Raw genomic sequence first — 26,125 nt, forward strand, 5'->3', positions numbered from 1 at the left:
CTATTGATTGGCTGAGGCGGGAGCAAGCGGCTCGCCGGCAGCAGTTACTCGGGGTTTCCGGTGCGAGGCCAGAGCTGGGGAAGCCGTCGGACGTCGGCGGTGAGGTAAGTGCCGCGGCGGCCGGTGGGCGAGACTGTCTGAGGGTGTGCGGGCCGGGATGTTCTCGGCCTGTGTGGAAATCACGCCAAGTCCCCGCGTGGCCCGGGGGGGCCTGTCTGGTGGTATGCGCATGCGCTGGCGTGCCTCGCGGCTGGAGGGCGCGCGGGGCGTGGGTGGCTGCGCGCGCGGGGGGCGCACGTGGGGCCTGAGGGGCGGGGGCGGCGCCGGGAGTCCCGCCACGTCAGTCTCCGGCCCTGAGCCAATCCCGCGCCCGGCCTGCGGCGAGGGGGCCGGTTGTGCCGGGAAGTGGCTCCAGGGAGAAAAGAGGCCTCTTCCCTCACCCGCTGCGGGAGCGGCGCCCCGAAAGCCTGCCCCGGCACGCCGGGCTCCCCTGACCCGCCAAGACCAGAGAGCCGTTGGCGCCCTCCGCCCGGGCCTGCCGGTCCGTTTATTTTAAGAAGCTTTGTGCGCCTGCTGTGGGGATTTCTGATCCAGGCTGCGAAGAATTTCGAAGTCTGGAAAATAGCAACTGTGTTTTGTTTCTAAAGGATCTGCTCCTGACCCAGCATCGCTCATCACAATGAAGAACCAAGACAAAAAGAACGGGGCCGCCAAACAATCCAACCCAAAAAGCATCCCGGGACAACCGGAAGCGGGATCCGAGGGAGCCCAGGAGCGGCCCAGCCAGGCGGCTCCTGCAGCAGAAGCAGAAGGTCCCGGCGGCAGCCAGGCTCCTCGGAAGCCGGAGGGTGTGTGCCAGCCCTGCGTTGCCGGCGGGTAGGGGGAGGAGCTGTGGGGTCGGCCTCGCTTCTGGACTTAGAGGCGGAGGCCAGGTTGTCCGGGAGGAGGAGATGTAGAGTGAGAGGACAGTGCTGGGGCCGCGGTCCCCCCTGCGTTCTGGAGAGTTGGCGGAGCTGCCCCCTCTAAGCGCAGGAACAGAGTTCGGGAGAGAAGCTCTGACGGGATTGAGTCAGGTGGCAGCCAAGCGAGGCACACAGTCAGGAAATCCAGGTCCCGTTAGAAACACCTCAGCCACTAGCAGCTAACTGCCCTTCCTGTTTGAGGCATTTCTAGAATGATCTGAATGGCAAGAAATGGTTTTGTGGGGGGGGGGGGGAAGGAGATGGACTAGAAGTTGCTCCATATGCCATCCCTGTGTGCTGATGCTTTCCATACTTTTATGATCTAACAAATATGTTCGGGTGGTAGTGAGAAATAGTTGTGTCATTTCACAAGTAGACAAAGAAGTTAAGCAACGATTACTGTAATTTCTTGATTTAAAAGACGTTTCGAATCTAAATTCCGACAGGAACTAGATTTGCTGAATGATACTCCATTCTTGCTTCTCAGTTTCCATAAAAAAAGAAAAGTTAGGCAACATTTAACTCAAACTGATGAGTTTGGCTGGGCCTGAAAAATCCCAACCAGTGATATAATCGTCTTCTTTCTCGCTCTACCCCTCATCCTCTCCTGCTGTAGGGGCTCAAGCCAAAACGGCGCAGTCTGGGGCCCTTCGTGATGTCTCTGAGGAGCTGAGCCGCCAGTTCGAAGACATACTGAGCACATACTGTGTGGACAGTAACCAGGGGGGCCCCGGCGAGGATGGGGCACAGGGTGAGCCGGCTGAACCCGAAGATGCAGAGAAGTCCCGGACATATGTGGCAAGGAATGGGGAGCCTGAACCAACTCCAGTAGTCAATGGAGAGAAGGAACCCTCCAAGGGGGATCCAAGCACAGAAGAGATCCGGCAGAGTGATGAGGTCGGAGACCGAGACCACCGAAGGCCACAGGAGAAGAAAAAAGCCAAGGGTTTGGGTGAGCAGAGGGCAGCTCTTTGTGAAGCTGGTGAGGAGAGGGAGTTTGGACTTGACGTTCTCTGGGCCAGTCTGTTCTGCCAGGATTCAAAGGAAAACGGTACTTCTCAGAGCAGCAAGTCACTCTAGTCTAATCAAAGCCAGGGATGTGGGGGCCACGGCATAGAGAGATGCAGGAGTTCCCAGCACAAAGCCTTCTGGCTTTTGAAGCAACTGGAGCTTGGCATGGGACCTGTTCTCTCTTTGAGAAAATGGAGACGGGAGGCCAGGGTAGGCTCCTGTGCCAGCCAGTACTACCTGCTGTGTGACCTTGGGTGTGTCCCTTCTCCTCTCTGGGTCTTAGTTTATACTTCTCTTTACAGCAAGAAAATTAGACTAGGCCAGAGTTGAAAACCCAAATATCTGCATAAGTTGGGCTGGCGATGGGGCCACATGAAGATGGAGGCTTTACTGCTTCCTGATTAGTTGCTCTTAGCTAGCCAACTGAGAGCAGGCAAAACTGCAGGCTGGGTGTAGCCAGGCTTTTTTTTTTTTTTTTTTTTTTTTTTTTTTTTTTAAGAAAACCCAGAAATCTAGACTTATGTGATAACTCTAGATTTTTTCATAGTTAGCAGCTAAAATGGTAAGAGCCAAACAAAACCCATCCGTGGGTTGGATTTGGCACACATGCCTGCGAATTGCAGTCTCCATGCTGATCTCTTGGGCCCTTCTGGGGAGGCAGAGGGAAGGCTCCCTGACTCAGGCACAGGCAATGGGGAATAGGCAGTGACAGTCATTTTACAGCATGGTATGTATGTTTAAGAGTCTAGGCCGGGTGCGGTGGCTCACGCCTGTAATTGCAGCACTTTGGGAGGCCGAGGCAGGTGGATCACCTGAGGGTCAGGAGTTCGAGAACAGCATGGCCAACATGATGAAATCCCGTCTCTACTAAAAATACAAAAATTAGGTGGGCATGCTGGCACACGCCTGTAATCCCAGCTACTTGGGAGGCTGAGGCAGGAGAATGGCTTGAACCCGGGAGGCGGAGGTTGCAGTGAACCGAGATTGTGCCACTACATCCAGCCTAGGTGACGAGTGAAACTCCGTCTCAAGAAAAAAAAGAAAAAAAAAAGAGTCTAGAATCTAAGTCGAGTGTCATTATATCCATGTTTTATTCCTATTCCCTTCTCCCCTTATGTATCATCTTACTTTAAAGAGGAATTTTAAAAAATCTTAGGGACGGCTAGGCACAGTGGCTCACACCTGTAACCCCAGCATTTTGGGAGGCCAAGGCAGGCAGATCATGAAGTCAGGAGTTTGAGACCAGCCTAGCCAACATGGTGAAACCCCATTTCTACTAAAGATACAAAAAATTAGCCGGGCATGGTGGCATGTGCCTGTAATCCCAGCTACTCAGGAGGCTGAGGCAGGAGAATCACTTGAACCTGGGAGGCAGAGGTTGCAGTGAGCTGAGATCATGCCATTGCACTCCAGCCTGGGTGACAGGATGAGACTCCATCTTGAAAAAAGAAAAAATCTTAGCGTCACATACATGGAAAGTATCATCTTCTTCATCCCCCCCGTGCCCCGCCGAGATGGAGTCTTGTTCTGTCACCCAGGCTGGAGTGCACTGGTGCGATCTCAGCTCACTGCAAGCTCCACCTCCCAGGTTCACGCCATTCTCCTGCCTCAGCCTCCCGAGTAGCTGGGACTACAGGCGCCTGCCACCACGCCCAGCTAATTTTTTTGTATTTTTTTTTTTTAGTAGAGACAGGGTTTCACTGTGTTAGCCAGGATGGTCTCGATCTCCTGACCTTGTGATCCGCCCGCCTCGGCCTCCCAAAGTGCTGGGATTACAGGCGTAAGCCACCGTGTCCTGCCTTTTTTTTTTTTTAATTAATTAATTTTTTTAGAGTCTCACTCTGTCACCAAGCTGGAGTGCAGTGGCGTGATCTGGGCTCACTGCAACCTCCGCCTCCCGGGATCAAGCGATTCTCCTACCCCAGCCTCCGGAGTAACTGGGACTACAGGCATGTGCCACCACACCCAGCTAATTTTTTTGTGTGTATCTTTAGTAGAGATAGGGTTTCACCATGTTAGGATGGTCTCGATCTCTTGACCTCGTGATCCGCCTGCCTCAGCCTCCCAAAGTGCTGGGATTACAGGCGTGAGCCACCTCGCCCAGCCGAAAGTATCTTCATTTTAAAGTTCACTGTTTGGCTACTTTGTTGACAAGAGTTTAGTATTTCTCAAGGAGGCTAAGATACCTATTCCTTTTTGGATCCTACCGCTATAAGGAGGGTGGGCCTTCCTTGCATTGAAACAGTATGAAACAGAAGCCCTGAATTCATAAGTGGGACAGCTTTCCTCTCTTGGTAGAGCAGGCAGTTTTTTTCTCCTGCCAATGGTGCCCACTAAGGAGATGTCACGAGGGTACAGTCGTTCATTTGATAAGCATTTGTTGAGCATATCCTCTGTGATGGTACTATGGACAGTACTGGGGCTACAGTGAGGGCAGGATTGAGTTGGTCCCTATGGCAAGGAAGGCAGCTAATCGACAAGCAAAATATAAAGTATGATGGGGAGGGCTATCTTCAACACTCACGAGTGTGAGCCTAGGCCTGGAGGGGACCCCTGGAGAAGGGGGTGCATGTCTTTGCTCCTGTGCTTTGCAGGGAAGGAGATCACATTGCTGATGCAGACACTGAATACTCTGAGTACCCCAGAGGAGAAGCTGGCTGCTCTGTGCAAGAAGTACGCTGAACTGGTCAGTTCCCCCTCCGCGGGCACCTTCCCTGCCTTGGGAAAATCAGCATGCCACCTGGTGTAGGGTTGGGGGTGCAGAGGCAGGTAGGTGACTTCATTCCTGTTCAGCTTTTCTCTGAACTATCTGTTAAATGGGGAATCACTCCCAGCCAGCCTCTTCAGGACTGTGCATCAAGAGGAGAAACTAGGCCGGGCATGGTGGCTCAAGCCTGTAATCCTAGCACTTTGGGAGGCCGAGGCGGGTGGATCACGAGGTCGGGAGATCGAGACCATCCTGGCTAACACGGTGAAACCTCGTCTCTACTAAATATACAAAAAATTAGCAGGGCGTTGTGGCAGGCGCCTGTAGTCCCAGATACTTGGGAGGCTGACGCAGGAGAATGGCGTGAACCCAGGGGGCGGAGCTTGCAGTGAGCGGAGATCCCGCCATTGCACTCCAGCCTGGGGGTCAGAGCGAGACTCTGTATTAAAAAAAAAAAAAAAAAAAAAAAAAGGAGAAACTGCATATTCCTTGAAAGAACTTTCTCAAAGAATAATTCCAAGGTGGTAGAGCCCTTGTTCCTGGCCTGAGTCCAAGACACCTTGTGGTCTTGATGCTTCTTCCTCAAATACAGATGCATAGAGCCAATCACAGTGAATAAAACTAATACTAGTCACTTGATACTTTTTCCTTTTACTCCAGAGCAGTCTTCTTGTCACTGCCTCCTCATATTCCCCATGACATTGACTTTTAACAGAAACTAGACTAGCTGTCTTGTAGGATGCTCCCTTCTAGCTTTGTCATCTCTGTGGTATCATTTTATTTTATTTTATTTTTTTTTTATTTATTTATTTATTTATTTTTTTGAGACAGAGTCTCGCTCTGTCGCCCAGGCTGGAGTGCAGTGGCGCGATCTCGGCTCACTGCAAGCTCCGCATCCCGGGTTCACGCCATTCTCCTGCCTCAGCCTCTCCGAGTAGCTGGGACTACAGGCGCCCGCCACCACGCCCGGCTAATTTTTTGTATTTTTAGTAGAGACGGGGTTTCACTGTGGTCTCGATCTCCTGACCTCGTGATCCGCCCGCCTCGGCCTCCCAAAGTGCTGGGATTACAAGCGTGAGCCACCGCGCCCGGCCTCTGTGGTATCATTTTACTTCTTTACCTCCTAGTGCCTGTAAGTGAAGTAGAGGTTAGCTCTAAAGCTTGATCCAATTCAGCTTCAACTTTTTGACAAGAATTCTTCATAAGTACTTCATGTTCCATCACAATAAATGCAAAGCATGCTCTTCCCACTCTGTTGTAACATTGTTCAGTGGGTTGGGGGTGGGGCAGCCAGATTCTTCCATCATCAGGTCCCCTGTCAGAATTTGAACTAACAGATTTATCCATTGATGGTCACAGCCTATGTATGTATGTATGTATTTATTTATTTATTTATTTATATTTATTTATTTTTTGATACGGGGTCTTGCTCTGTCGCCCAGGCTGGAGTGCAGTGGCACAGTCTTGGCTCACTGCAAGCTCCACCTCCCGGGTTCACGCCATTCTCCTGCCTCAGCCTCCCGAGTAGCTGGGACTACAGGCGCCCGCCACCATGCCAGGCTATTTTTTTTTTAGTAGAGACGGGGTTTCAGCGTGTTAGCCAGGATGGTCTCGATCTCCTGACCTCGTGATCTGGCCGCCTTGGCCTTCCAAAGTGCTGGGATTATAGGCTTGAGCCACCGCGCCTGGCCTATTTATTTATTTATTTATTTATTTAGAGCCGGAGTCTCGCTTTGTCTCCAGGCTGGAGTGCAGTGGCGCGATCTCGGCTCACTGCAACCTCCACCTCCCGGGTTCAAGTGATTCTCCTGCCTCAGCCTCCCGAGTAGCTGGGATTACAGGTGCACGCCACCATGCCTGGCTAAATTTTGTATGTTTTATTAGAGACAGAGTTTCACTATGTTGGCCAGGATGGTCTCGATTTCTTAACCTTGTGATCCGCCCGTCTCAGCCTCTCAAAGTGCTGAGATTACAGGTATGAGCCACTGCGCCTGGCCTCTAAGTATTTATTTTAAAATTAATTCATTCCACACACATTTATTAATATTTTCCTGTAAGGAACTTTACTCATCTGTAAAATGGGGAATGTCGTACCTGCCTAACAACATTCTTGTAAGGATTAAATAAAAGGTATAAGGAAGATAAGCACCCTTTTAGAGTGATCCAGCCAGGGGAAAATTGCTGATGCAAGAGAGGAAATGAGTTGCTAGAGTGGTGTGAGTAGGGGAGGGGAGTTGAGGCCCAGTGCCCAAGAAGGGGGCTTGGCTGTGGTAACCACATGGCTAGGTCTGTGTGACTGGAGGAGAGGACGGGGCAGGTGGACTGGCAGATGTGGAGCTTGTGCCCCTGATTCTCTAGTTTGTTCTGTGTTTTGAGATCTGATGAGAACGATGAAATAGTTGTCTGGAAGGAGAGGAGTGTGAATAGCATATGCATTGTGTTGGGATTGCTGGTCTTCCTGAAATTGGTGGCCATGAATTTAAAGTGAGACTCTTCAAGTAGGGTTGTTTTAGTACTGGTGTAAAGCAGGAAGGTGCTTTACTAGGGTTGCAGTACTACTGGGGAAGGGCCAAGAGAGTTGAGGGTGTAAGAAATCCAAGCCAGGTAGTGTGGTTATTTTAAAGGAGAGTGGAAGGATGGTTCAGTCAGTGGATTGGAGGTCCTATAGGGTAAGAGACTTTCTGAGGATCACAGATATTGATTGGAATGAGCTAAAAAGATAAGTGATGGTAGTCCTGGCCCGGGATGCTGGAAATTGAGATAGTGGGTGTGCTCTCTGGTGGTGACAAAGTCTAGATCTGCACTGTCCAAGATAAATTCGTCTCTAGCTAATTGACATGTGGCCAGTTTGAATTTGAACATGCTATAAATGTAAGATACACATCAGATTTTGAAGACTTAAGCAAAAACAAAGAATATAAAACATCTCACTCTTTTTTGTGAGATAGTGTCTCAGTCACCCAGGCTGAAGTGCAGTGGCGTGATGTCCTGCTCCCAGGTTCAAAGGATTCTCCTGCCTCACAGCCTCCCGAGTAACTGGGATTACAGGCGCATGCCACCATACTGGCTACTTTTTTTTATTTTTTCTAGTAGAAACGGGGTTTCACCATGTTGGCCAGGCCGGTCTTGAACTCCTGACCTCAAGTGATCTGCCTGTCTCAGCCTCCCAAAGTGCTGGGATTATGGGCATGAGCCACTGCTCCCGGCCTCACTTTTTTACATTGATTCCGTGTTGAAATTGTAATGTTTTGGATATTGGGCTAAATACATATATTACCAAAATTAATTTCACCTGTTTTTTTTTACTTTTTTAGTGTGGCCAGTAGAATATTTTTAATTACTTATGTGGTTTGCATTATATTTCTGTTGTACAGGCCTGGATAGGGTCATGGGAGGGGAACTGAGCTGGGGAAAGGAGTGGGTTTGTGGAAGAGGTGATGGACTGTGAGGCCAGGTAGTCAGAAGGATTATCTGTTGATACTGAAGTGGCCACAAATGAGAAAAGTAATTGTGTTGGGGAGAGCACTGATGAACCCAGTGCTAACGTTTTGAAGGAATGTGAGGGAGCGATGGGGGTCTGTCCGTTCATAGGCACAAGGTATGGTGGCAGGTGGTCTCATCCTCGGGCATGAGTGTCCAGCAAGTTGGGGAAATGCAACAGGTTGAAGTGGCTCTAGTGGCCCAGAGTCAGAACTGGAATAGGAATTGGCATCTGCTGGCTGCGTGGCCCCTGCTTGCCCTAGTGAGTTACCATTTCTCTGTCTCTCCGGTGGAGCCTTTGCGGTTATTGTGAGTTCATGGGAGGAGCGTGTAAGCACCGGCACAGCATCAGCCCATGAGAGCGCTCCTGGCCTGAGAGGGTATGGGTCAGGGCAGCTCAGGAGACCCTAGACCTGCACAGTGATCCCCCCACCAGGAAGGCCCCACAAGATGCTCACCTGCCCTCCCTATCCCTGTCCCCAGCTGGAGGAGCACCGGAATTCACAGAAGCAGATGAAGCTCCTGCAGAAAAAGCAGAGCCAGCTGGTGCAAGAGAAGGACCACCTGCGCGGTGAGCACAGCAAGGCTGTCCTGGCCCGCAGCAAGCTTGAGAGCCTATGCCGTGAGCTGCAGCGGCACAACCGCTCCCTCAAGGTAGGCCTGGGCCCCCTGGAACAGGTGACTCTGGTTTCCTTGACTTCCACTTAATGTTTCTTTCGTGGGCTTTCCTCTTAAAAAGTAATGTAGGCTAGGGCCAGGCGCAGTGGCCCACATAAGTCATTAAAAATCTTCTGGCCACTAAAAAAACCAGGTGAAATTAATTTTAGTAAAATACTTAACCCAATATCCAAAACATTACAATTTCAACACGGAATCAGTGTGAAAAAGCAAGGCTGGGCGCGGTGGCTCACACCTGTAATCCCAACACTTTGGGAGGCTGAGGTGGATGGATCACTTGAGGCCAGGAGTTTGAGACCAACCTGGTCAACGTAGTGAAACCCCATTTACTAAAAATACAAAAATTAGCCGAGTGTGCTGGCACATGCCTATAATCCCAGCTACTCAGGTGGCTGAGGCACGAGATTTGCTTGCACCCGGGAAGCTGAGGTTGCAGTGAGCCGAGATTGCATCACTGCGTTACAGCCTGGGCAACAGAGTGAGACTCGGTGTCCAAAAAAAAAAAAAAAGTAGTGCAGGCTTGTGGCATAGAAATATACTTTCTCAATAATGCCTTATGTTAAGAGAGTACTGCTTGTAACCATTTGACATGTATTAGATAAGGTGAAGGATAAAGTACTAAGAGAATCCATAATGCACTGGCGTCAGTATTTCTCAATGAAATGGCAGTCCCCTGGTAAGCGGAGGCCTGGCTCTGACAAGCAGCTCTTGTCCCAGAGGTTGGTCAGTCAGGAACCTGGGTCCTTCCCGTGTTCTGCTTCTTCTGTGGTGAGGTCAGTCTGTGGTTACACCAAGTTTAAATACAGCCTTTTAACTTTCTTTTTTATATGTAAAATCTTACATGTAGTTTTTAGAATGAAATTATTATACATGTACCATTTCATATCCTGTGCCTTTTTTCACTTTACATAACGTTTTTCCCTATCAGCATGTGTAGGGCTATCTTCTAATTATATGGATATATTATATCAGTGCCCTAGTTAAAGCATTTTGGGGGTTGTTTACAATTTTTCATTATTACATATAGAACTATAGTGAAAATTCTTGTTATATTTATCACTGGTGAGTTACATAGAACTTATCTGTAGAATAAGTCATGGAAGTGAAATGGCTAGGTCACAGTATATGCAGATTTTTCATTTTAATAGATTTTGCTGGATTGCCTTCCAGTGAGGGGCAGTGTGCCTCCCCCATCAAAAGTGTCGAGTGCCTAATTCTGCACAACTTTGCAAACCCTGGGTGTCACTGAATTTTAACAGCTTGGTCTCCGGGCGTACAGAGGGGACAAATGCACATTAATCTGAAATCTGGAAGAAAAGGCTTTAGGAGATCCAACTTGCTTCAGAACGGCAGTTAGCACTACATGTGTGCATGTGTGCCTGCATTGTTTCTTTTTTTTTTTTTTGGGATGGAGTCTTGCTCTGTGGCCCGTCGCTCAGGCTGGAGTGCAGTGGTGCGATCTTGGTTCACCACAACCTCCGCCTCCCAGGTTCAAACGACTCCTCTGCCTCAGCCTCCCAAGCAGCTGGGACCACAGGTGCACGCGATCACGCCAGCTAATTTTTGTATTTTAAGTAGAAACGGGGTTTCACCATATTGGCCAGGCTGGTCTCAAACTCCTGACCTCGTGATCCGCCCACCTCAGCCTCCCAAAGTGCTGGGATTACAGGCGTGAGCCACCGCGCCTGCCATGTACCTGCATTTTTCTAGGGGGAGAATCTCACTTGATGTCACCTGATGTACAGAGGGGCCCATTGGAACCCGCATTGCATGACATCCTGGAGCCTGGCTACTCCTCACTTTGGGAGCAGGGAGGGCTGTTGGCAGAGACCATCTGTGGACTAGCTGGGGGACCCTTGTGAGGTAGCAGTGGATGATGGCTCTCGGGCTGACTTCTTTGCCCAGGAAGAAGGTGTGCAGCGGGCCCGGGAGGAGGAAGAGAAGCGCAAGGAGGTGACCTCGCACTTCCAGGTGACACTGAATGACATCCAGCTGCAGATGGAACAGCACAACGAGCGCAACTCCAAGCTGCGCCAAGAGAACATGGAGCTGGCCGAGAGGCTCAAGAAGCTGATTGAGCAGTATGAGCTGCGAGAGGAGGTACGGGTATCACGGACAGCAGTCATGGCCCAGAAATCGTGAGGTTTTAAGTGTGTGCTAGGCACTGGGACAGTACCTTTTCAGGCTTCATCCCATTCTCCCTTTCTTCCTCCTCCTCCTTGGGAGGAGAGTAATGTTATTCCTCATAGATAAAAAACAGGTGTGGCGAAGAGACTCCCAGCCACACAGCCCCAGGTCCACAGTGCCTTGTCCCAAACGACTGGGCCAGGCATCTTTTGGCATTTGAACTATCCACATTTTAGAATGGAGGTACATAGATGGACTGTGTGTTATATAGCACCCTCAGCAGGGCCTTGGGGAAGCCAGACACATTAATGTGTTTATGCAGTAGAACTTCCAAATACTCACCTACATTGTGAGCTTACAATGATGCAGGTCAAGTTTGGCTGCCAGCTTATGACAATTTCCATTTTCAGAGCTTTGTAGAATTTGGAATTGCAGGGGAGGGGCTGTACCTGTGATCAGTGATGGACTCCAGAGACTGTGTCCACTGATTCCTTGTTGCTCCTGCCACTTAAAAGGCAGAATTATCAGGCCGGGCGTGGTGGCTCATGCCTGTAATCCCAACACTTTGGGAGGCCAAAGCGGGCGGATCACCTGAGGTCAGGAGTTCAAGACCAGCCTGGCCAACATGGCGAAACCCTGTCTCTACTAAAAACACAAAAAATTAGCCAGGTGTGGTGGTGCACGCCTGTAGTCCCAGCTACTCGGGAGGCTGAGGCAGGAGAATTGCTTGAACCCAGGAGGCAGAGTTTGCAATGAGCCAAGATTGTGCTACTGCACTGTAGCCTGGGTGACACACCAAGACTCCATCTCAAAAAAAAAAAAAAAGCAGGATGTCACTCCCTTTGTCACTGCGTTGGCTGCCACCCCAGGCACTTGAATCTTTGGATCTTCCATGCCAGTCACCTGGCTGTTCTGGGCATGTTTTCATCATGAGAAGGGAGACCTGCAGCCCCCTTACAGGGCTGGCAGAGGACCTGCTCTGGATTAGGCCCTTCCCTAGCCCCTAGGGTGTGGCAGTGGGTGAGACCGGGAAGATCTACCCTCTTAGGTTCATAGGCCAAAGTGATGATGAGGTGTGTAAGACCTAGAGGGCACTCCCCTGACCCACCCCTTTCCTTGCCATACTTCATCCTCTGGGAACAAAGCTATTTGTTTGGTTTGAGGGGAGTTGGTTTGGTTCTTATCCCTCAGTGCTAAGACATAGAGGCTTCCTGGGCCACTATAGTGAGACACGAACTTCAAGAATCTGAATACCCCCGTTTTCTCTCCCCGCCAAGGCAAAAAAGGACTTAGTACTGCCTGTGGAGAAGGAGATGCAGGACTACCAGGCCCTGCTGCTTTGCATTTACAGCCCTCCCCAGACAGACACAGGCACTCTCATCATACCCAAACTGGACTTACCTGCTAGGCACCTTCCCTTCCCCATCCAAAAAAATGGAGTCATTTTCCCTTATTTCAGCAAATCCAGTTGATTTTACCTTTGAAGTAGCACCTGAGTCCTTCACCTTCTCTCCATCCCTTCTCTCTCACCTGACACAGGTCTCCAGCGCTCCTCTAGTAGGCAGGACAGCCATTCCTTGGGGATGCACATGTCTAGTCTTTGCCAACTGAGCTAGGCTGTTATGTTCTTAGAGGCATTGTTTTTGCCCATTCTTCCCATTTACAAGAGAATCAGGGACACAGAAGTGAGGGCTTCTAGCCCCATAGGTGATCAATCCTGGGGTCAGAGATTCGAGTGTGTTTATTGCTTGGCTTCTTGGGAGCAGATTCCATCCATAAACCATGTGTTTACCAAGGTCTGATTCACTGGGAGAGAAACCAGGTGAGGTTGGAAAGCTGACCTTCCAGAGACTTGGGACCCATGTTGTGTGGTACACATGGGAGTCCATCATATCAGATTGAGATGGGGGACTGGGCAAAGTGCCCTGTTCTGTGGCTGTGGGGCCACCCTGAGAAAGGGAGCACCTGACAAGCTGACTGCTCCCACCATCTTTGTTGCAGCATATCGACAAAGTCTTCAAACACAAGGACCTACAACAGCAGCTGGTGGATGCCAAGCTCCAGCAGGCCCAGGAGATGCTAAAGGAGGCAGAAGAGCGGCACCAGCGGGAGAAGGATTTTGTGAGGCTCAGGCCCCAGGGTTGGGGTGGGGGTGTGGGAGGAGGCAGGTTGGGCTCTGGCTCAGCTCATAGCCAGGTTATATGGGAGAAGTCTGGCCAGACCAGGCACAGATTCCTTGAGTACCAGTCTGAGAGCAGGAAGCCTCAGTGGGTCTGGTGCTTGTGGCTAAAAACCAAACATAGCCCCTGGGGGCTTCTGACAGGATCTGGGGTTCTGTCTTGGAAATAGCTCCTGAAAGAGGCAGTAGAGTCCCAGAGGATGTGTGAGCTGATGAAGCAGCAAGAGACCCACCTGAAGCAACAGGTGAGAGCGTATAACCTGACCCTGTGCCTTCAAGGTCCCCTCACTGGGCCCCATCCTGGGGATAGTGAAATGGGACCCTCATTCTAGGACTGGCTGTGTCCTGGCTGCTGTGAGACCTTGGTTGAGCCTTTGTTCTTTCCGGACCTGCACAGTACCTATGTGGTGGTGACCAGGTAGTTAGGTGGGCTCAGAGGACTTCATCTGTAGCTCAGAAATGTATTGCTTTTGAGGAGGTAGGAACAGAAGAGTTTGAAAATCAACATAAAGGCAAAATAAAAGTCACCCTAAGTCTCCTACTTTCCTGGCTTAGCATTTTGGATTATATCCTTCCAAATATATAGCTTTGCTTTGTTTTAAGGAAAAATAGTATCTCAATAGAATTACTGGGTCAGAGAGTCAAGGACGGGTCTGAGTGTGTTGCCCAGAGTGCCTCCCAGAGAAACCCAGTCTTACCTGTGGGCTGCTTTCTCCCCCAGCTTGCCCTGTACACAGAGAAGTTCGAGGAGTTCCAGAACACACTTTCCAAAAGCAGCGAGGTATTCACCACATTCAAGCAAGAGATGGAAAAGGTAACTGTGGGCCAGGCCAGGCATGGCTGCTGGGGCATAAGCTGCTGCATTCAAAATTGTTGGGCCTGCCTTCAGGAAGCTCCCATCTGGGGTGTCTCAAGGGCAGGGCTGTTAGGAAGGTTCACAGCCTTTTCCCTCTCGAGGCAGTATCAGTGGTATGTATATACTCCAGGTTGTCCCGGGGGATGGAGCAGTCTTATTTCTTTTGTTTGTTTGTCTGTTTGTTTTTGTTGTTGTTGTTGTTCGAGATGGAGACTCGCCCTGTTGCCCAGGCTGGAGTGCAGTGGCATGATCTCAGCTCATTGCAGCCTTTGCCCCCCGAGTTCAAGTGATTCTCCTGCCTCAGTCTCCTGACTAGCTGGAATTACAGGCGCGTGCCACCATGCCCGGCTAATTTTTTTCTTTTTTGTATTTTTAGTAGAGACAGGGTTTCACCATGTTGGCCAGACTGGTCTCAAACTCTTGGCCTCAAGTGATCCGCCCACCTTGGCCTCCCAAAGTGCTGGGATTATAGGTGTGAGCCACCATGCCTGGCCCCTTACCATTTCTTGTTATTGGTGGTGGACACCTGTGACTTCCTGGTGGTGAGGTGGCACAGAGGGCATTGACTGCACCCTGTAATGCCTTGCCCCTTGGGATCAATCAGTCCCCACCTTGGAGACACAGGTGCAGTCCCCACCTTGGAGACACAGGTGCAGTCCCCACCTTGGAGACACAGGCCTTCGAGAGGCCAGCTCTGACCATTTTCTTCTCTCTGTCACATAACCTAGATGACTAAGAAGATCAAGAAGCTGGAGAAAGAAACTACCATGTACCGGTCCCGGTGGGAGAGCAGCAACAAGGCCCTGCTTGAGATGGCTGAGGAGGTGGGCTGTCTGATCTGCAGCCAGGGTGGGGTGTGCACTTAGCGCGTATCAGCCCCTTTCCTGTATGTTCTACCCATCAGTGACACAGCTAGCGTGAGGTAGAGGTGAGATCTGCACACAATGTCCAAGTCCAAAGTTAATGCTGTTCTCTCCCCATGGGAGGTGCTGAGCCCAGTGGTAGGTCTCCAGTGGGAGTGAAGGGAGCAAATGGAAGAGAGGAATAAAAGAGCAGAAAAAACAGGTGCCAGTGATGTGCCTGGTTTACCTGTAAAGCAGTCCAGGTAATTTGTGATTTCATGGCTTGTAATGTAGAAGAAAGGAACTAACTGATGGAGCAGCAACTGCAAGCCAGACCTTGCTGAAAGTTTTTGGGTTTTTTTGGTCTTTTTTTTTTTTTTTTTTTTTTGCTGCTGAATGTTTTTAGGTGCGTTGTTCATTGAACCTTCTCTTGAGCTCTGAGGATGGTATTAGTAGTCCTGTTTTACAGATGAGACAGGCTCAAAAGCCAAGTCCTTTGCCAAGGTCATGTGGTAGATAAATGGAGGACTACGTTATCTCCAAGCCGTGCTGCCCCTTTTCTGCACCATGCTGCCCCACCTGACAGCCTAGTCATGGCTTCAACTAGAACTGTTTCCTAGAGGGGGCCAGCTTTGGACTTGGTCTGCTCCCAGCCTTGCTAAAGTGTTTGCCGCCAAGTGGTGATGGTAAGTGGGAGGTTGATGGGACATGGCACTGAAGATCTCATTTCTCTCCCCAGAAAACAGTCCGGGATAAAGAACTGGAGGGCCTGCAGGTAAAAATCCAACGGCTGGAGAAGCTGTGCCGGGCGCTGCAGACAGAGCGCAATGACCTGAACAAGAGGGTACAGGACCTGAGTGCTGGTGGCCAGGGCTCCCTCACTGACAGTGGCCCTGAGAGGAGGCCAGAGGGGCCTGGGGCTCAAGCACCCAGCTCCCCCAGGGTCACAGAAGCGCCTTGCTACCCAGGAGCACCGAGCACAGAAGCATCAGGCCAGACTGGGCCTCAAGAGCCCACCTCCGCCAGGGCCTAGAGAGCCTGGTGTTGGGTCATGCTGGGAAGGGAGCGGCAGCCCAGCCAGGCCTGGCCCATAAAAGGCTCCCATGCTGAGCAGCCCATTGCTGAAGCCAGGATGTTCTGACCTGGCTGGCATCTGGCACTTGCAATTTTGGATTTTGTGGGTCAGTTTTACGTATATAGGGCATTTTGCAAGGCGTTGCAAATGCATTTATACCTGTACGTGTACAGTGGGCTTGCATTGGGGATGGGGGTGTGTACAGATGAAGTCAGTGGCTCCTCTGTGAGCTGAAGAGTCTTCAGAGGGGCTGTCATCTGTAGCTGCCATCACAGTGAGTTGGCAGGAGAAGTGACTTGAGCATTTCTCTGCCTGATTTGAGGCTCAGACCCCTCCCTGCCCTCAGAGCTCAAGACAAGTAATACACCCAGGTCTTGACTGCATTTCTCTCGTGAGCAGGGCTTGCTTGGGCAGCTCAGGCCCTCCTAGCTGCTCTGGAGGCTCCTTTGATTCTCTAGACCTGGAAAAGATGTCCCCAGGCAGAGCCCTGGCAGGGCGCTCAGATCTGGGGATTTCTTGCCTAGGACAAGGGACCTGGAGAATGTTTTTGTGTGGGATGATGTGCTGGTCAGGAGCCCCTTGGGCATCTCTTCCCCTGCCCTTTGGTAGTGCCAGGACCAGGCCAATGATGCTTCTCAGTAGCCTTATCATTCACAGGTGCCTCTCTAGCCTGCACAAATGGTTGACAAGAGATCACCCAAAGGATTATTTCTGAAGGTGTTTTTTTCTTTTTTTTCTTTTTTTGCACATGACAGTGTTTGTATTGAGGACCTTCCAAGGAAGAGGGGTGCTGTAGCAGTGGTGCCTGGGTGCCTGGCCTCCAGTGTCCCACCTCCTTCACCACCCCACTTGGCTCCTTTGCCATCTTAATGCTGAGGTTTCCTGTTTGGTGAGATCAGGTTGTTTGTTGCAAAAGAAAGGAAAGGGCTTCTGATGGCTTTGCCACAAGCTTACCTGTGGGTTTCAGTCCTGAGAGGCCACCACCAGTTCCCATCAGCACCGTCTCCATGCAGCAGTTGCTGGGCCCCAGGTCAGCTGCCTCCTTGGCTTCATGGGTTTTTCTGCTTCCTGCCCCCACCCCCACATGTGCAATCCTCAAGATTTGTCCCGATTCCATTTCCTGGCACCTCCCTGCCTGTCCTTGGGGATTCTACTTTTTCCTGTGTGGGAGCCCATAGCTGTTGTCTAACAGGTAAGAAATGAAATTGAACTATTGACTGGGCCCCAGAAATCCATAAAATGGCTGCAGACAGTTGTTTCTGTGTCCTGTTCTCCCCCCACTCCAGTACATAACTGCTATGTACTGTGTAGAGCCATTCTAGATGCTGAATGTTCTGCTGTTGCAGACTTGCCAGGGTATTAGCCAGTGTTTGTGCAAAGCAGTTTTCTGGGACAACAGAATGACTCAGACCAAGATGGATAGGATGGTTAGGACTTGGCTTCTTGCTGTTTTTCTTTGAAGCTAGTTCATTGTCCTGCAGGTCCCTTCATCTTCCATACCTAGCCCACTCTTTTGGCCCTTACCTTAAATCTCTCAGATAAGTTGGTTCACAAAGAATGTTAAGTACTGAATCATGTGTGACTGAGACCAGAGATGGCAAATGAATGGCACACCATTTCTCCTTCTCCTGCCCCAGGGCAGGTACCACTGATCTGCATCAGAGTTGCCTGCTATTCTCTGGTGTATCCTTCACATCTAGGTGCCCTCAGGCAGCTGTGTGAGTGTTGAGATCTCTGCCATCTCTGGCTGAGATACTGCTGTCCTGTGAAGTGTTTCCCGTGATCTTTTTCTTCCCCTTTGAATCCCTCTGTCTGCAGTAGTCCTTGCCTCCTCCTGCTCCAGTAGGGCCTCTTCCCTACCCCAGCCCCTGTGCCAGGCTAAGCTGGTACAAGAGTTGCCAACCCCACAAGAGTATTTGCTAGGTGAGAGAGGTGCAGGGAAGAGGCAGAGGTATGCACCTTCCCCCTTGAAGAGAGGGGAAAGGCCTGCAATGGCCCACATAATTGCCTGACTCACACTTCAGCTACCTCTTAAAAGCCCACGGAGGGACTGGAGCTGCTGGATCCCAGTGTGGTGGTGTAGGAGGCCACAGTGAGCAGGTGGCCCCAGCTGGGTTTCCCAGGTCAGGTATGTGGGCCCCAGGCAAGGTGCAGCCTTTGCTCACAGCTCCATCCATGTCGACCTTCAGGCCAGTCTGCAGATGAGGGTCCCTACCTTTTTCTTCTCTTCATTGACCAAATCATAACCAATCACTACAGCTGCTCTGCTTCTGCTTTCCAAAGTAGCCCAGGTCCTGGGCCAGATGCAGGGGAGGTGCCTATCCATGAGTGAAGGCCAGTGCCTTCCTCACCCGGGTGGGTCCCACACTTGTGACCTCAGTTTTAGGACCAAGATCTGTGTTGGTTTCTTAGATTGCTAGCTTTTCCTCCAGGGGACCACAGCAGGTGAAGCTCAAGAGCCCATGGCTCTGCTAATAGTAAGTTGTTTTCAGGGCCTTGTCCAGCTGAGAGCTTCATGTCCACCAGATTCTGAGAGGTGTCAGCAGCACTTTTTTTTTTTTTTATTTGTTGTTTGTTTTCCATGAGGTTATTGGACCATGGGCTGAGCTCAGGCACTTTCTGTGGGAGAATGTTATTTCTGTAAAGATGGTTATTTAACCCTCCTCCACCCCATCACGGCGGCCCTGAGGGCTGACCTGGAAGCCAGTGGAGCTGCCTGGTGTCCACGGGGGAGGGCCAAGGCCTGCTGAGCTGATTCTCCAGCTGCTGCCCCAGCCCTTCCGCCTTGCACAGCACAGAGGTGGTCACCCCAGGGACAGCCAGGCACCTGCTCCTCTTGCCCTTCCTGGGGGAAGGGGGCTGCCTTCTGTCCCTGTAACTGCTTTCCTTATGGCCCAGCCCGGCCACTCAGACTTGTTTGAAGCTGCACTGGCAGCTTTTTTGTCTCCTTTTGGTATTCACAACAGCCAGGGACTTGATTTTGATGTATTTTAAACCACATTAAATAAAGAGTCTGTTGCCTTACTTGTTTCTCTCCTGACCTGTGTGTTCCTTTGTTTCTGGATCTGATCCATTCAGCCCCTTCCATCATCACTGACTTGTCCGGGTCTGCTGCAGAGTGCCCATGGTGGTGCCCTGGTATCTTACATATTCCACAGTGTCTTCAAGCAGTCCCCACAGCCTCAGGACGCTGGCACATTCACTTGAGCTGCCAGAGTGGAGCCCTTGGCAAAGTTGGCAAGACCCTTGCATCAGAGAGGATCACACACACAAAAGTTTTCCCTGACCTGGGGGCTCACAGGCTAGTGAAAGGAAAAGGTACTTTTAGCTATAGAGAGGTAAATGGTGCTGAGAGCAGAGGGGAGGCCCCTGCCCCCTTTAGCAAGGGGAGGGGGTGATACCTGAACCAAAGGGCAGGTAGAAGATTAACGTCATTTAGTGATGAAATGGTACAGCTGGGAAGCAGGTGCATGGGACTGGGAGAGGGGGTGAGGCTGGGCCCAGAGTCTGGGTACCAGGTTAAGGAATGTGGGCTAGAATCCAGAGGGCAGGGGGGGCAACTGAAGGTGTTTCAATAGGAAATTGATAGGCTCCAGGAGTAAGGCAAAAGGCATAGAGCCAGGCATAGGCCATTTGAGGCCCAGGTTAAGAGGGGTGGACACTCATCACTGCTGTTTGGGTCTGTGCTGTGGGTAGGCTTCTATGGCCCTGGCCTGCCCGAGGGAATGCACAGGGGCCTCTAATTGTATGCATTCCTTAAGGAGAGCACATTGTCTGTTCAGTTTTTACACCCCCCATTTACCCACCTCAAGCCTGGGACTCCTATATGGGAGACATTCTGCTGGTGGCCTCACCCAGCACCCTGTTCTCTCTGGGTCCTGGGTTGGTCGGGCACAAAGGATGGTATGTGCTGAATGCCCAGGAAATGGCAAAGATGACCCACCTGCCCTTCCCTCCAGGCCTGCACAAATAGATGTGTCCACACTGGCTGTGACAGTCCCAGCAGAGCCTCTGACCCTTCTAGCTGGGTCCTGATACATGTTTTCTGTGCTGGCCACGTTATTTCTAGTCGCAGATCATCTGGAGGGTGTAGGGGGGGTGCTGCCCCAACTCTTGGAGAGTCCAAGCAAAGCAGCTCTGAGAACAATGAGGTTTCTGACCCCCCAGTGAAGCAGCTGAGGATGAGAACCACAGGGGTGCTCCCTCTGTCAGCAGCATTACCATTGTGTACTCTAGCAGCTCGGGTGGGGAAGGAGAGGGATTTCTGTTGTCCCCAGTCTGGGCCCCTGGTTATTGAAAAAGTTCAGAATTACTCTCTCCCCTTGTGGAGTGTTCTGAGTGTTGGAAGTACCCAGGAAGAAGCCCTGAGCAGGTGCCCTCTCCATGGCTCCCCACATCAGCCAGAGGCCCAACCCCAGGAAGCCACTCCTGCCGGGGGACGGGGAAGGCGGGCTGGGTGGCTGTGTGCACTGCCCTGGGCCAGCTCACTTGAGCCTGCTGAGCCACCTGGCCAAACATGAGCCTCTCCTGTTGTATCAGATGCCGTTCTGGGGACCTGCGCCAGGAGCCTCTGCCAGGGCTTTAAATAGCTGCCCCCATTGATCTGGCTGCAGGCAGCAGCAGTCACACTGGGTCAGCCTCCATCAGGCGCTCAGGCTTCCCTGAGGCCTGGAGTCAGGTGCCAGGGAATCGCGTGGTCTTCCCTATGACCTGGTGCTCCCCACACCTGTCTCCTAGGCCTGGGGGGTGGCGAGGACTCCTGTCACTTCATCTGCGGCAAAATGCAGCCCCCACTACTTACCAGAGAAAACTGTCTGGCATTGTAGGGAGAGGGGTCTTGCCCTCAAAAGACTGTTGCTTACTTTCAGTAAAATGGGGAGTGACACTGGTATCTTCCTTAAGGGTCTTTATGGGGATGAAATGTATGTAAAGTGCTCAATAGGGCATTGGACTCACTCTATTGATGGCGGTCTTTGCTCGAAGTGTCTTCCTGATGCTGCTGCTGTTGCTGCTTGTGCTGCTTCTGTGCGTACGTTCTCTCACTCACTCTCTCTGTCTCTCCTCTCCCCCGCCCCACCCCCTTTCTGACAAAGCCACCACCATTTTGTAAGGAACTGTAGCTTCTCTCTGAAACTGCCAGGAAAGGGAAAATCTTTTTAAAATAGACATCACACAACCAACAGGGTCCCCTAGGTTCAGGCGGGGAGGTGAGGTCGAGTGAGAGGAACGGCTTAGCATACGCGGGGATGCTCCTCCCTTCTCACCCCTCCGAGCTAAGGAGAAGGTCACTTTCTCTTTAAATGCAAATGAACTCCCTCCAGCTTAGCTTTCACCAGGTGGTGTTCCCGGGAGGAGAGGCCGGAGGGCGGAGGGAACTTGCACCGAAGGATCACTCGAGACCCCAAACCTCCAGGTCAGTAGCCCCCTGAGGGAGTGAGGGCGGGGGCGGAATGACGCGGGTCTGACGCTCTGTCTTTGAGCGCGGCTCCGGAGCTGAGCGATGAGTTTGGCACATGGCTTTGGAGCCCGGGCGTGGGAAATAGATCCCCGGTCGCCCCAGCAGCTCCTGCGGAGCACAGGCTTCGGCTCCAGTTCTTCCATCAAGTCCCTAATTGGGCCAAGCTGCTGCACGGAGAGGCAGAGGATGCGCTATCTCCCCTCCCCACACCCGTAGACCCCGTCGGTGCCAGCCAGCTATGTGCCAGTGTAAATGCTTAAGCGCCACCCACCCCCCCCAAACCCCCCAGTCCCAGAATTCGAAGTTAGGCTCGGTAGCAGCAGCCTGGAATGAGACCCCCAGAGGAGGGAACCCCAGCCGACCAGAGGCTTGGGGGGCGCGGCTGGACCGGGGACCGAGGAGCAGCCCAGCCACAGGCGCAGCCTTTGTCGGAGGCCCAGGCAGCCAGCGGCCGACCACCCAGCCCTACCCTGGCTGCAGCTGAAGCCCAGCAGGGACTTTCCAACTGGGAAAAATGAAGCAGCTGGAAGCACACCCGGGGGGACCTATAGGGAGTCCCTAATGTTTTCAGTTGGGGGTCGGTGGAAGTGGAGGGATGCCGGTGTCTATGTGGGGGAAACCCACAATGAACCCTGCCCTGTGTGCCGCGGCTTCTCCTACAATTACCCACACCCTGGGGCCTTCCCAGGCGCCCCCGCCTGCACCTTGTCCCCCTCCCATGCTGACAGGGTTTGTTAGCATCTGCTTAGGCCACTGATAAACAGAGTAGGGCTTAGTTAAGACACCCCTAATCTTCGGCTGGGCTGCAGCTCACCTCCGTCCTGTCTCCCACCACATTTCCTCTGCCAGCCCCGCCCCCCAGCCACGGGGACAGGAAGCCCCAGTAGCGCCAAGATAATTATGTCTGGTCCCACCCTTTCAGGAGGGGCCTAGGTTTTCAGGCAGAAGGGGAATTAGGGTGGGCCTTAAAAGGTCCTTCAAGTGTACATCCACGATCCCAGCAGCAAACACTGGCATCTGGCTCTGCCCCTACTGTACAGATGAGGGGACAAGGTGGAAGCGGCCAGGGCCCTTCCTTGGTGCAGCTCTCAGGGATTTCTGGGTGAAGGGCTAACTTTGCCCCTGGCTATCTTTGTGGGGTTGCTTCCCTCCTAGGCCTGAGGCCCAGACAGCGCCCAATGGATGACAAAAAGAAGAAACGGAGTCCCAAGCCCTGCCTGGCCCAGCCAGCCCAGGCCCCAGGCACACTACGGAGGGTCCCTGTGCCTACCAGCCACAGCGGCTCCTTGGCCCTAGGACTTCCTCATCTGCCATCCCCCAAGCAGCGGACCAAGTTCAAGAGGTGGGTACAGAAGGGAAGGAAAGGAGGAGGGACCCCACCTCTGGGTTGCACTGTAGAGAGGAAGGCAAGGGGGGCCTCCGCCTTTAGTTCCTAAGCAATAATTGATGCCTTTCTGGAGCAGGCCCCCGAGAACTCAGAGCTCACTCAGACCCAGTCCCTACCCTCAACTGTGTGGCAAAAAGGCCAGGTGGGTCACTGGGATCACATAGCATGAGGATGCGCCTCAGAGGGAGTGAGCAACTCTGCCGGAAAGTGAATGTTCCATGCTGAGAGGCTTACCTGGTATAAATATGGAAGAAAGCTATTACCTGAAAGGTTTCAGGAACCACAGGTGGTTTGGGGGCCCTGGAGTATCAGGGGACAGGAAATGGTGAGGGAATACCTGGGGGCACAATTTGAATTCTCTGTTGAATTTTTTTTATGATTGGGAGTTTGCATGCTGCCTTATAATGTGTCCATGTTTGTTCCCCACTAAATACAATGTATTCTTTCTCCAGTTGTTCCAAATAAGACCACTGTGTTTCCCTGTGGTTTTGCACACCACTTGCCTAAGGGGCATGAAGCTCAAGGCTGTGGGGAGAGTAGCAGGAAAGGCAACTGGGAAGGCAGGAGGGCCAGGCTGGCAGGGGCATTCAATTTTATCCTGAGAGCAGTGGAAATTTTAAGACAGGTTTATTGGTTTGGCTTTGTTTTCTATGTATTTTTGTTTTTGTTTAAAGGTTTTTAAATAGAAGAGGGTTGGCTGGGCATGGTGGCTCACACCTATAATCCCAGCACTTGGGGAGGCTGAGGCAGGCAGATCACCTGAGGTCAGGAGTTTGAGACCAGCTTGGTCAACATGGTGAAACTTCATCTCTATTAAAAATACAAAAATTAGCCAGGCGCCGTGGTGGGCGCCTATAATCCCAGCAACTTGGGAGGCTGAGGCACGAGAATCGCTTGAACCCAGAAGGCAGAGGTTGCAGTGAACCGAGATTGTGCCACTGCACTCCAGCCTGTGTGACAGTGAGACTCTGTCTCAAACAAAAAAAATTTTTTTTTAATTAAAAAAAAGAAGAGGGCTAGGGGCGGTGGCTCACGCCTGTAATCCTAGCACTTTGGGAGGCCAAGGCAGGCAGATGACCTGAGGTCAGGAGTTCAAGACCAGCCTGGCCAACACAGTGAAAACCCATCTCTACTAAAAATAAAAAAAAATTAGCAGGGCGTAGTGGCAGGCACCTATAATCCCAGTAACTTGGGAGGCTGAGGCAAGAGAATCACTTGAACCCAGGAGGTGAGTTTGCAGTGAGCCGAGATCATGCCACTGCACTCCAGCCTGGGCAACAGAGCGAGACTCTGTCTCAAAAAACAAAAAAAGAAAGAAGAGGGGCAGAAAGATATTTTGGGAGGAGGTAAGATAGCCCTGGTGGCAATAAGGGAGTAGCTGTCTCTATATACACTGAAGACTAGGGAGGATAAGTGACTCATTCAGGGTCATAAAACAAATGAGTGAGGCACTCAGACAGGAACCCAGGGACCCCCTTTCAGGCACTGCTCTGGCTGTGTTATTAGCAGAAAAGACTTCTTTTTGACCTCTTCACGCCTCCTCACCCCTTCCCAGTGCCCAAGGGGAACCATAAACTTACCCATTTATGCTAGTGAGTAGATGGGCAGATGAGTTAGTGCAGAGAGACAGATAAATTGGTGCATAGACAGATGGCACAAAAGATCAGGAGATGCCTGACTGCCCCCTACCCTGTGATCATGGTCATGTCCACCCCACCCAGAGTAGGCAAGGAGAAGTGCCGCCCAGTCCTGGCTGGAGGTGGAAGCGGCTCTGCAGGCACGCCCCTGCAACACTCCTTCCTGACCGAGGTGACTGATGTCTATGAGATGGAGGGGGGACTCCTGAACCTGCTCAATGATTTCCACTCCGGCCGGCTGCAGGCCTTCGGTGAGTCCTGGGGGCTGGTTTCTGCGGGTGTGTGGATGGGGCTGGAGGTCCCGGTCCATGGGGCATGGCTAGGACCAAGGTTCCAGGGTTCCAGGACTCTTTCCCAGGATTCAGACAGGGGCTTCATTCCAGGGAAGGAATGCTCCTTTGAGCAGCTGGAGCACGTTCGGGAGATGCAGGAGAAGCTAGCCCGGCTGCACTTCAGCCTGGACGTGTGTGCGGAGGAGGAGGACGATGAAGAGGAAGAGGATGGGGTCACTGAGGGGCTGCCAGAGGAGCAGAAGAAGACGATGGCTGACCGTAACCTCGACCAGCTGCTTAGCAACGTGGGTTCATGTCTGGGTGCTTTGGTTCCTGGGGGCACCAGGGGTGGAGGAGGTACATACTCCCAAAGCCATTCCTGGGCCCTGGGTGAAAAGGTGGGAGTGCATGGATCCAAAAGCTCTGGGCCCCTCAACCTCCCCAGCAGATAGCCCCCAGAGCACTGGGGATTTGGCCTGGTTCCCCTCCCAACAGAAGCCTCCCTTTTCCTCTTTGTTGACAGCTGGAAGACCTGAGTAATTCGATGTATCCTTTCCAAGGAACCCGTCTATGTGTGTGTGTTCCTGAGAGGTTAGTTTCCTCCTCCCCAGCTCTCCAGTATTCACACACAGCCAACTTCCCCACCTCTTGCAGTCCTGTCAGATTTAGCCACAGACTGCCCAAACCCAGGTACGGGAATTTAGAATTTCCCCAAAATTAGAAGAAAAGTGGTTGTAGGGGATGTTTTACTACTGATCAAAATCTTTGTGAGTACTCTAGCTGACATCAATCATGACAAAGCTTGTCCGATGTCCTCCTATCCTTTCAGCACTGAACAATTATTTTTAATAATTTACACTACCACCTCACCTGGTCCTCAGTCAGAAACAGTGCGAGTGCGCGCGCACACACCCCAGTGTGTCTGACCTGCACGATCTGGATGAAGAGAGAGGGGGTGAGAGAGAGCAGGCGGGGACTGCAACCTCAGTCCACAGACGGCCCGAGACCCTCGTGCCCGGCCCTTTGCACAGGTGAGGGAACTAAACCCGTGCAGGATGGGAGACCAGGGCGAGAGGAAGGACTGGTCCAAAGCGCCACGATCCTTGACGGGCACAGCCAGAAGCTGCACCTGGCCGAGAACGCCGAGCCTGAGGAGCAGTCCGCTGCGTAGGTGTCCCACGCAGGCCCACACTGCCCCTCTCATTCTCTTCGAACTGTGACTTTTTACGGACTCGGGCGGGTGTTCCGCGGCCCCCCAGGTGCTATGGGGGAGGGGGGCGTTGAATGGAATTAAACCAGAAAGCAAGCAAGCGGCTCCGTGTCCTACTTCCTCTCCTGGCGCCTTTCCTCCCGGCCTCCGCGGAGACAGAGCAGCGCCGCGAGCCTTCGGTTATGGAGGTCCCGCCTGCGGGACTGGAGGGCCCCTTGCGGCTGTGGGAGGGGAGTCGGGGGCT

General features: G+C 52.0%; 2 protein-coding genes across 6 annotated transcripts; both read left to right on the plus strand.

Annotated features, from left to right (window-relative positions):
* Positions 1-2: 2 nt before the first annotated feature.
* Positions 3-18,941, plus strand: TXLNA (taxilin alpha). 3 transcript variants are annotated; one of them, XM_032160067.1, is made up of 11 exons: positions 3-104; positions 648-848; positions 1,579-1,914; positions 4,568-4,659; positions 8,644-8,814; positions 10,744-10,938; positions 12,967-13,086; positions 13,315-13,389; positions 13,866-13,958; positions 14,729-14,824; positions 15,582-18,941. In XM_032160067.1, exons 2-11 carry the CDS (start codon positions 680-682, stop codon positions 15,873-15,875), a joined length of 1,641 nt encoding a protein of 546 aa, XP_032015958.1. In that variant the 5' UTR covers positions 3-104; positions 648-679; the 3' UTR covers positions 15,876-18,941. The 3 variants fall into 3 exon arrangements, with proteins under 3 accessions (XP_032015958.1, XP_032015960.1, XP_032015959.1); XM_032160069.2 differs by lacking the exon at positions 3-104 and adding an exon at positions 322-541; XM_032160068.2 differs by lacking the exon at positions 3-104 and having other exon boundaries at positions 323-848.
* Positions 18,942-21,045: 2,104 nt separating this feature from the next.
* CCDC28B (coiled-coil domain containing 28B) lies at positions 21,046-25,981 on the plus strand. 3 transcript variants are annotated; one of them, XM_032160075.2, is made up of 6 exons: positions 21,051-21,330; positions 22,531-22,717; positions 24,484-24,650; positions 24,783-24,976; positions 25,195-25,262; positions 25,703-25,981. In XM_032160075.2, the coding sequence occupies exons 2-6, from the start codon at positions 22,554-22,556 to the stop codon at positions 25,704-25,706; spliced, it is 597 nt and encodes a 198-aa protein (XP_032015966.1). In that variant the 5' UTR covers positions 21,051-21,330; positions 22,531-22,553; the 3' UTR covers positions 25,707-25,981. The 3 variants fall into 3 exon arrangements, with proteins under 3 accessions (XP_032015964.1, XP_032015966.1, XP_032015965.1); XM_032160074.2 differs by having other exon boundaries at positions 21,202-21,330; positions 25,195-25,217; positions 25,788-25,981; XM_032160073.2 differs by having other exon boundaries at positions 21,046-21,330; positions 25,195-25,981.
* Positions 25,982-26,125: the final 144 nt, after the last annotated feature.

The sequence above is a fragment of the Hylobates moloch genome, unplaced genomic scaffold (genome assembly GCF_009828535.3).
Source record: "Hylobates moloch isolate HMO894 unplaced genomic scaffold, HMol_V3 SCAFFOLD_8, whole genome shotgun sequence".
Classification (NCBI taxonomy): Eukaryota; Metazoa; Chordata; class Mammalia; order Primates; family Hylobatidae; genus Hylobates; species Hylobates moloch.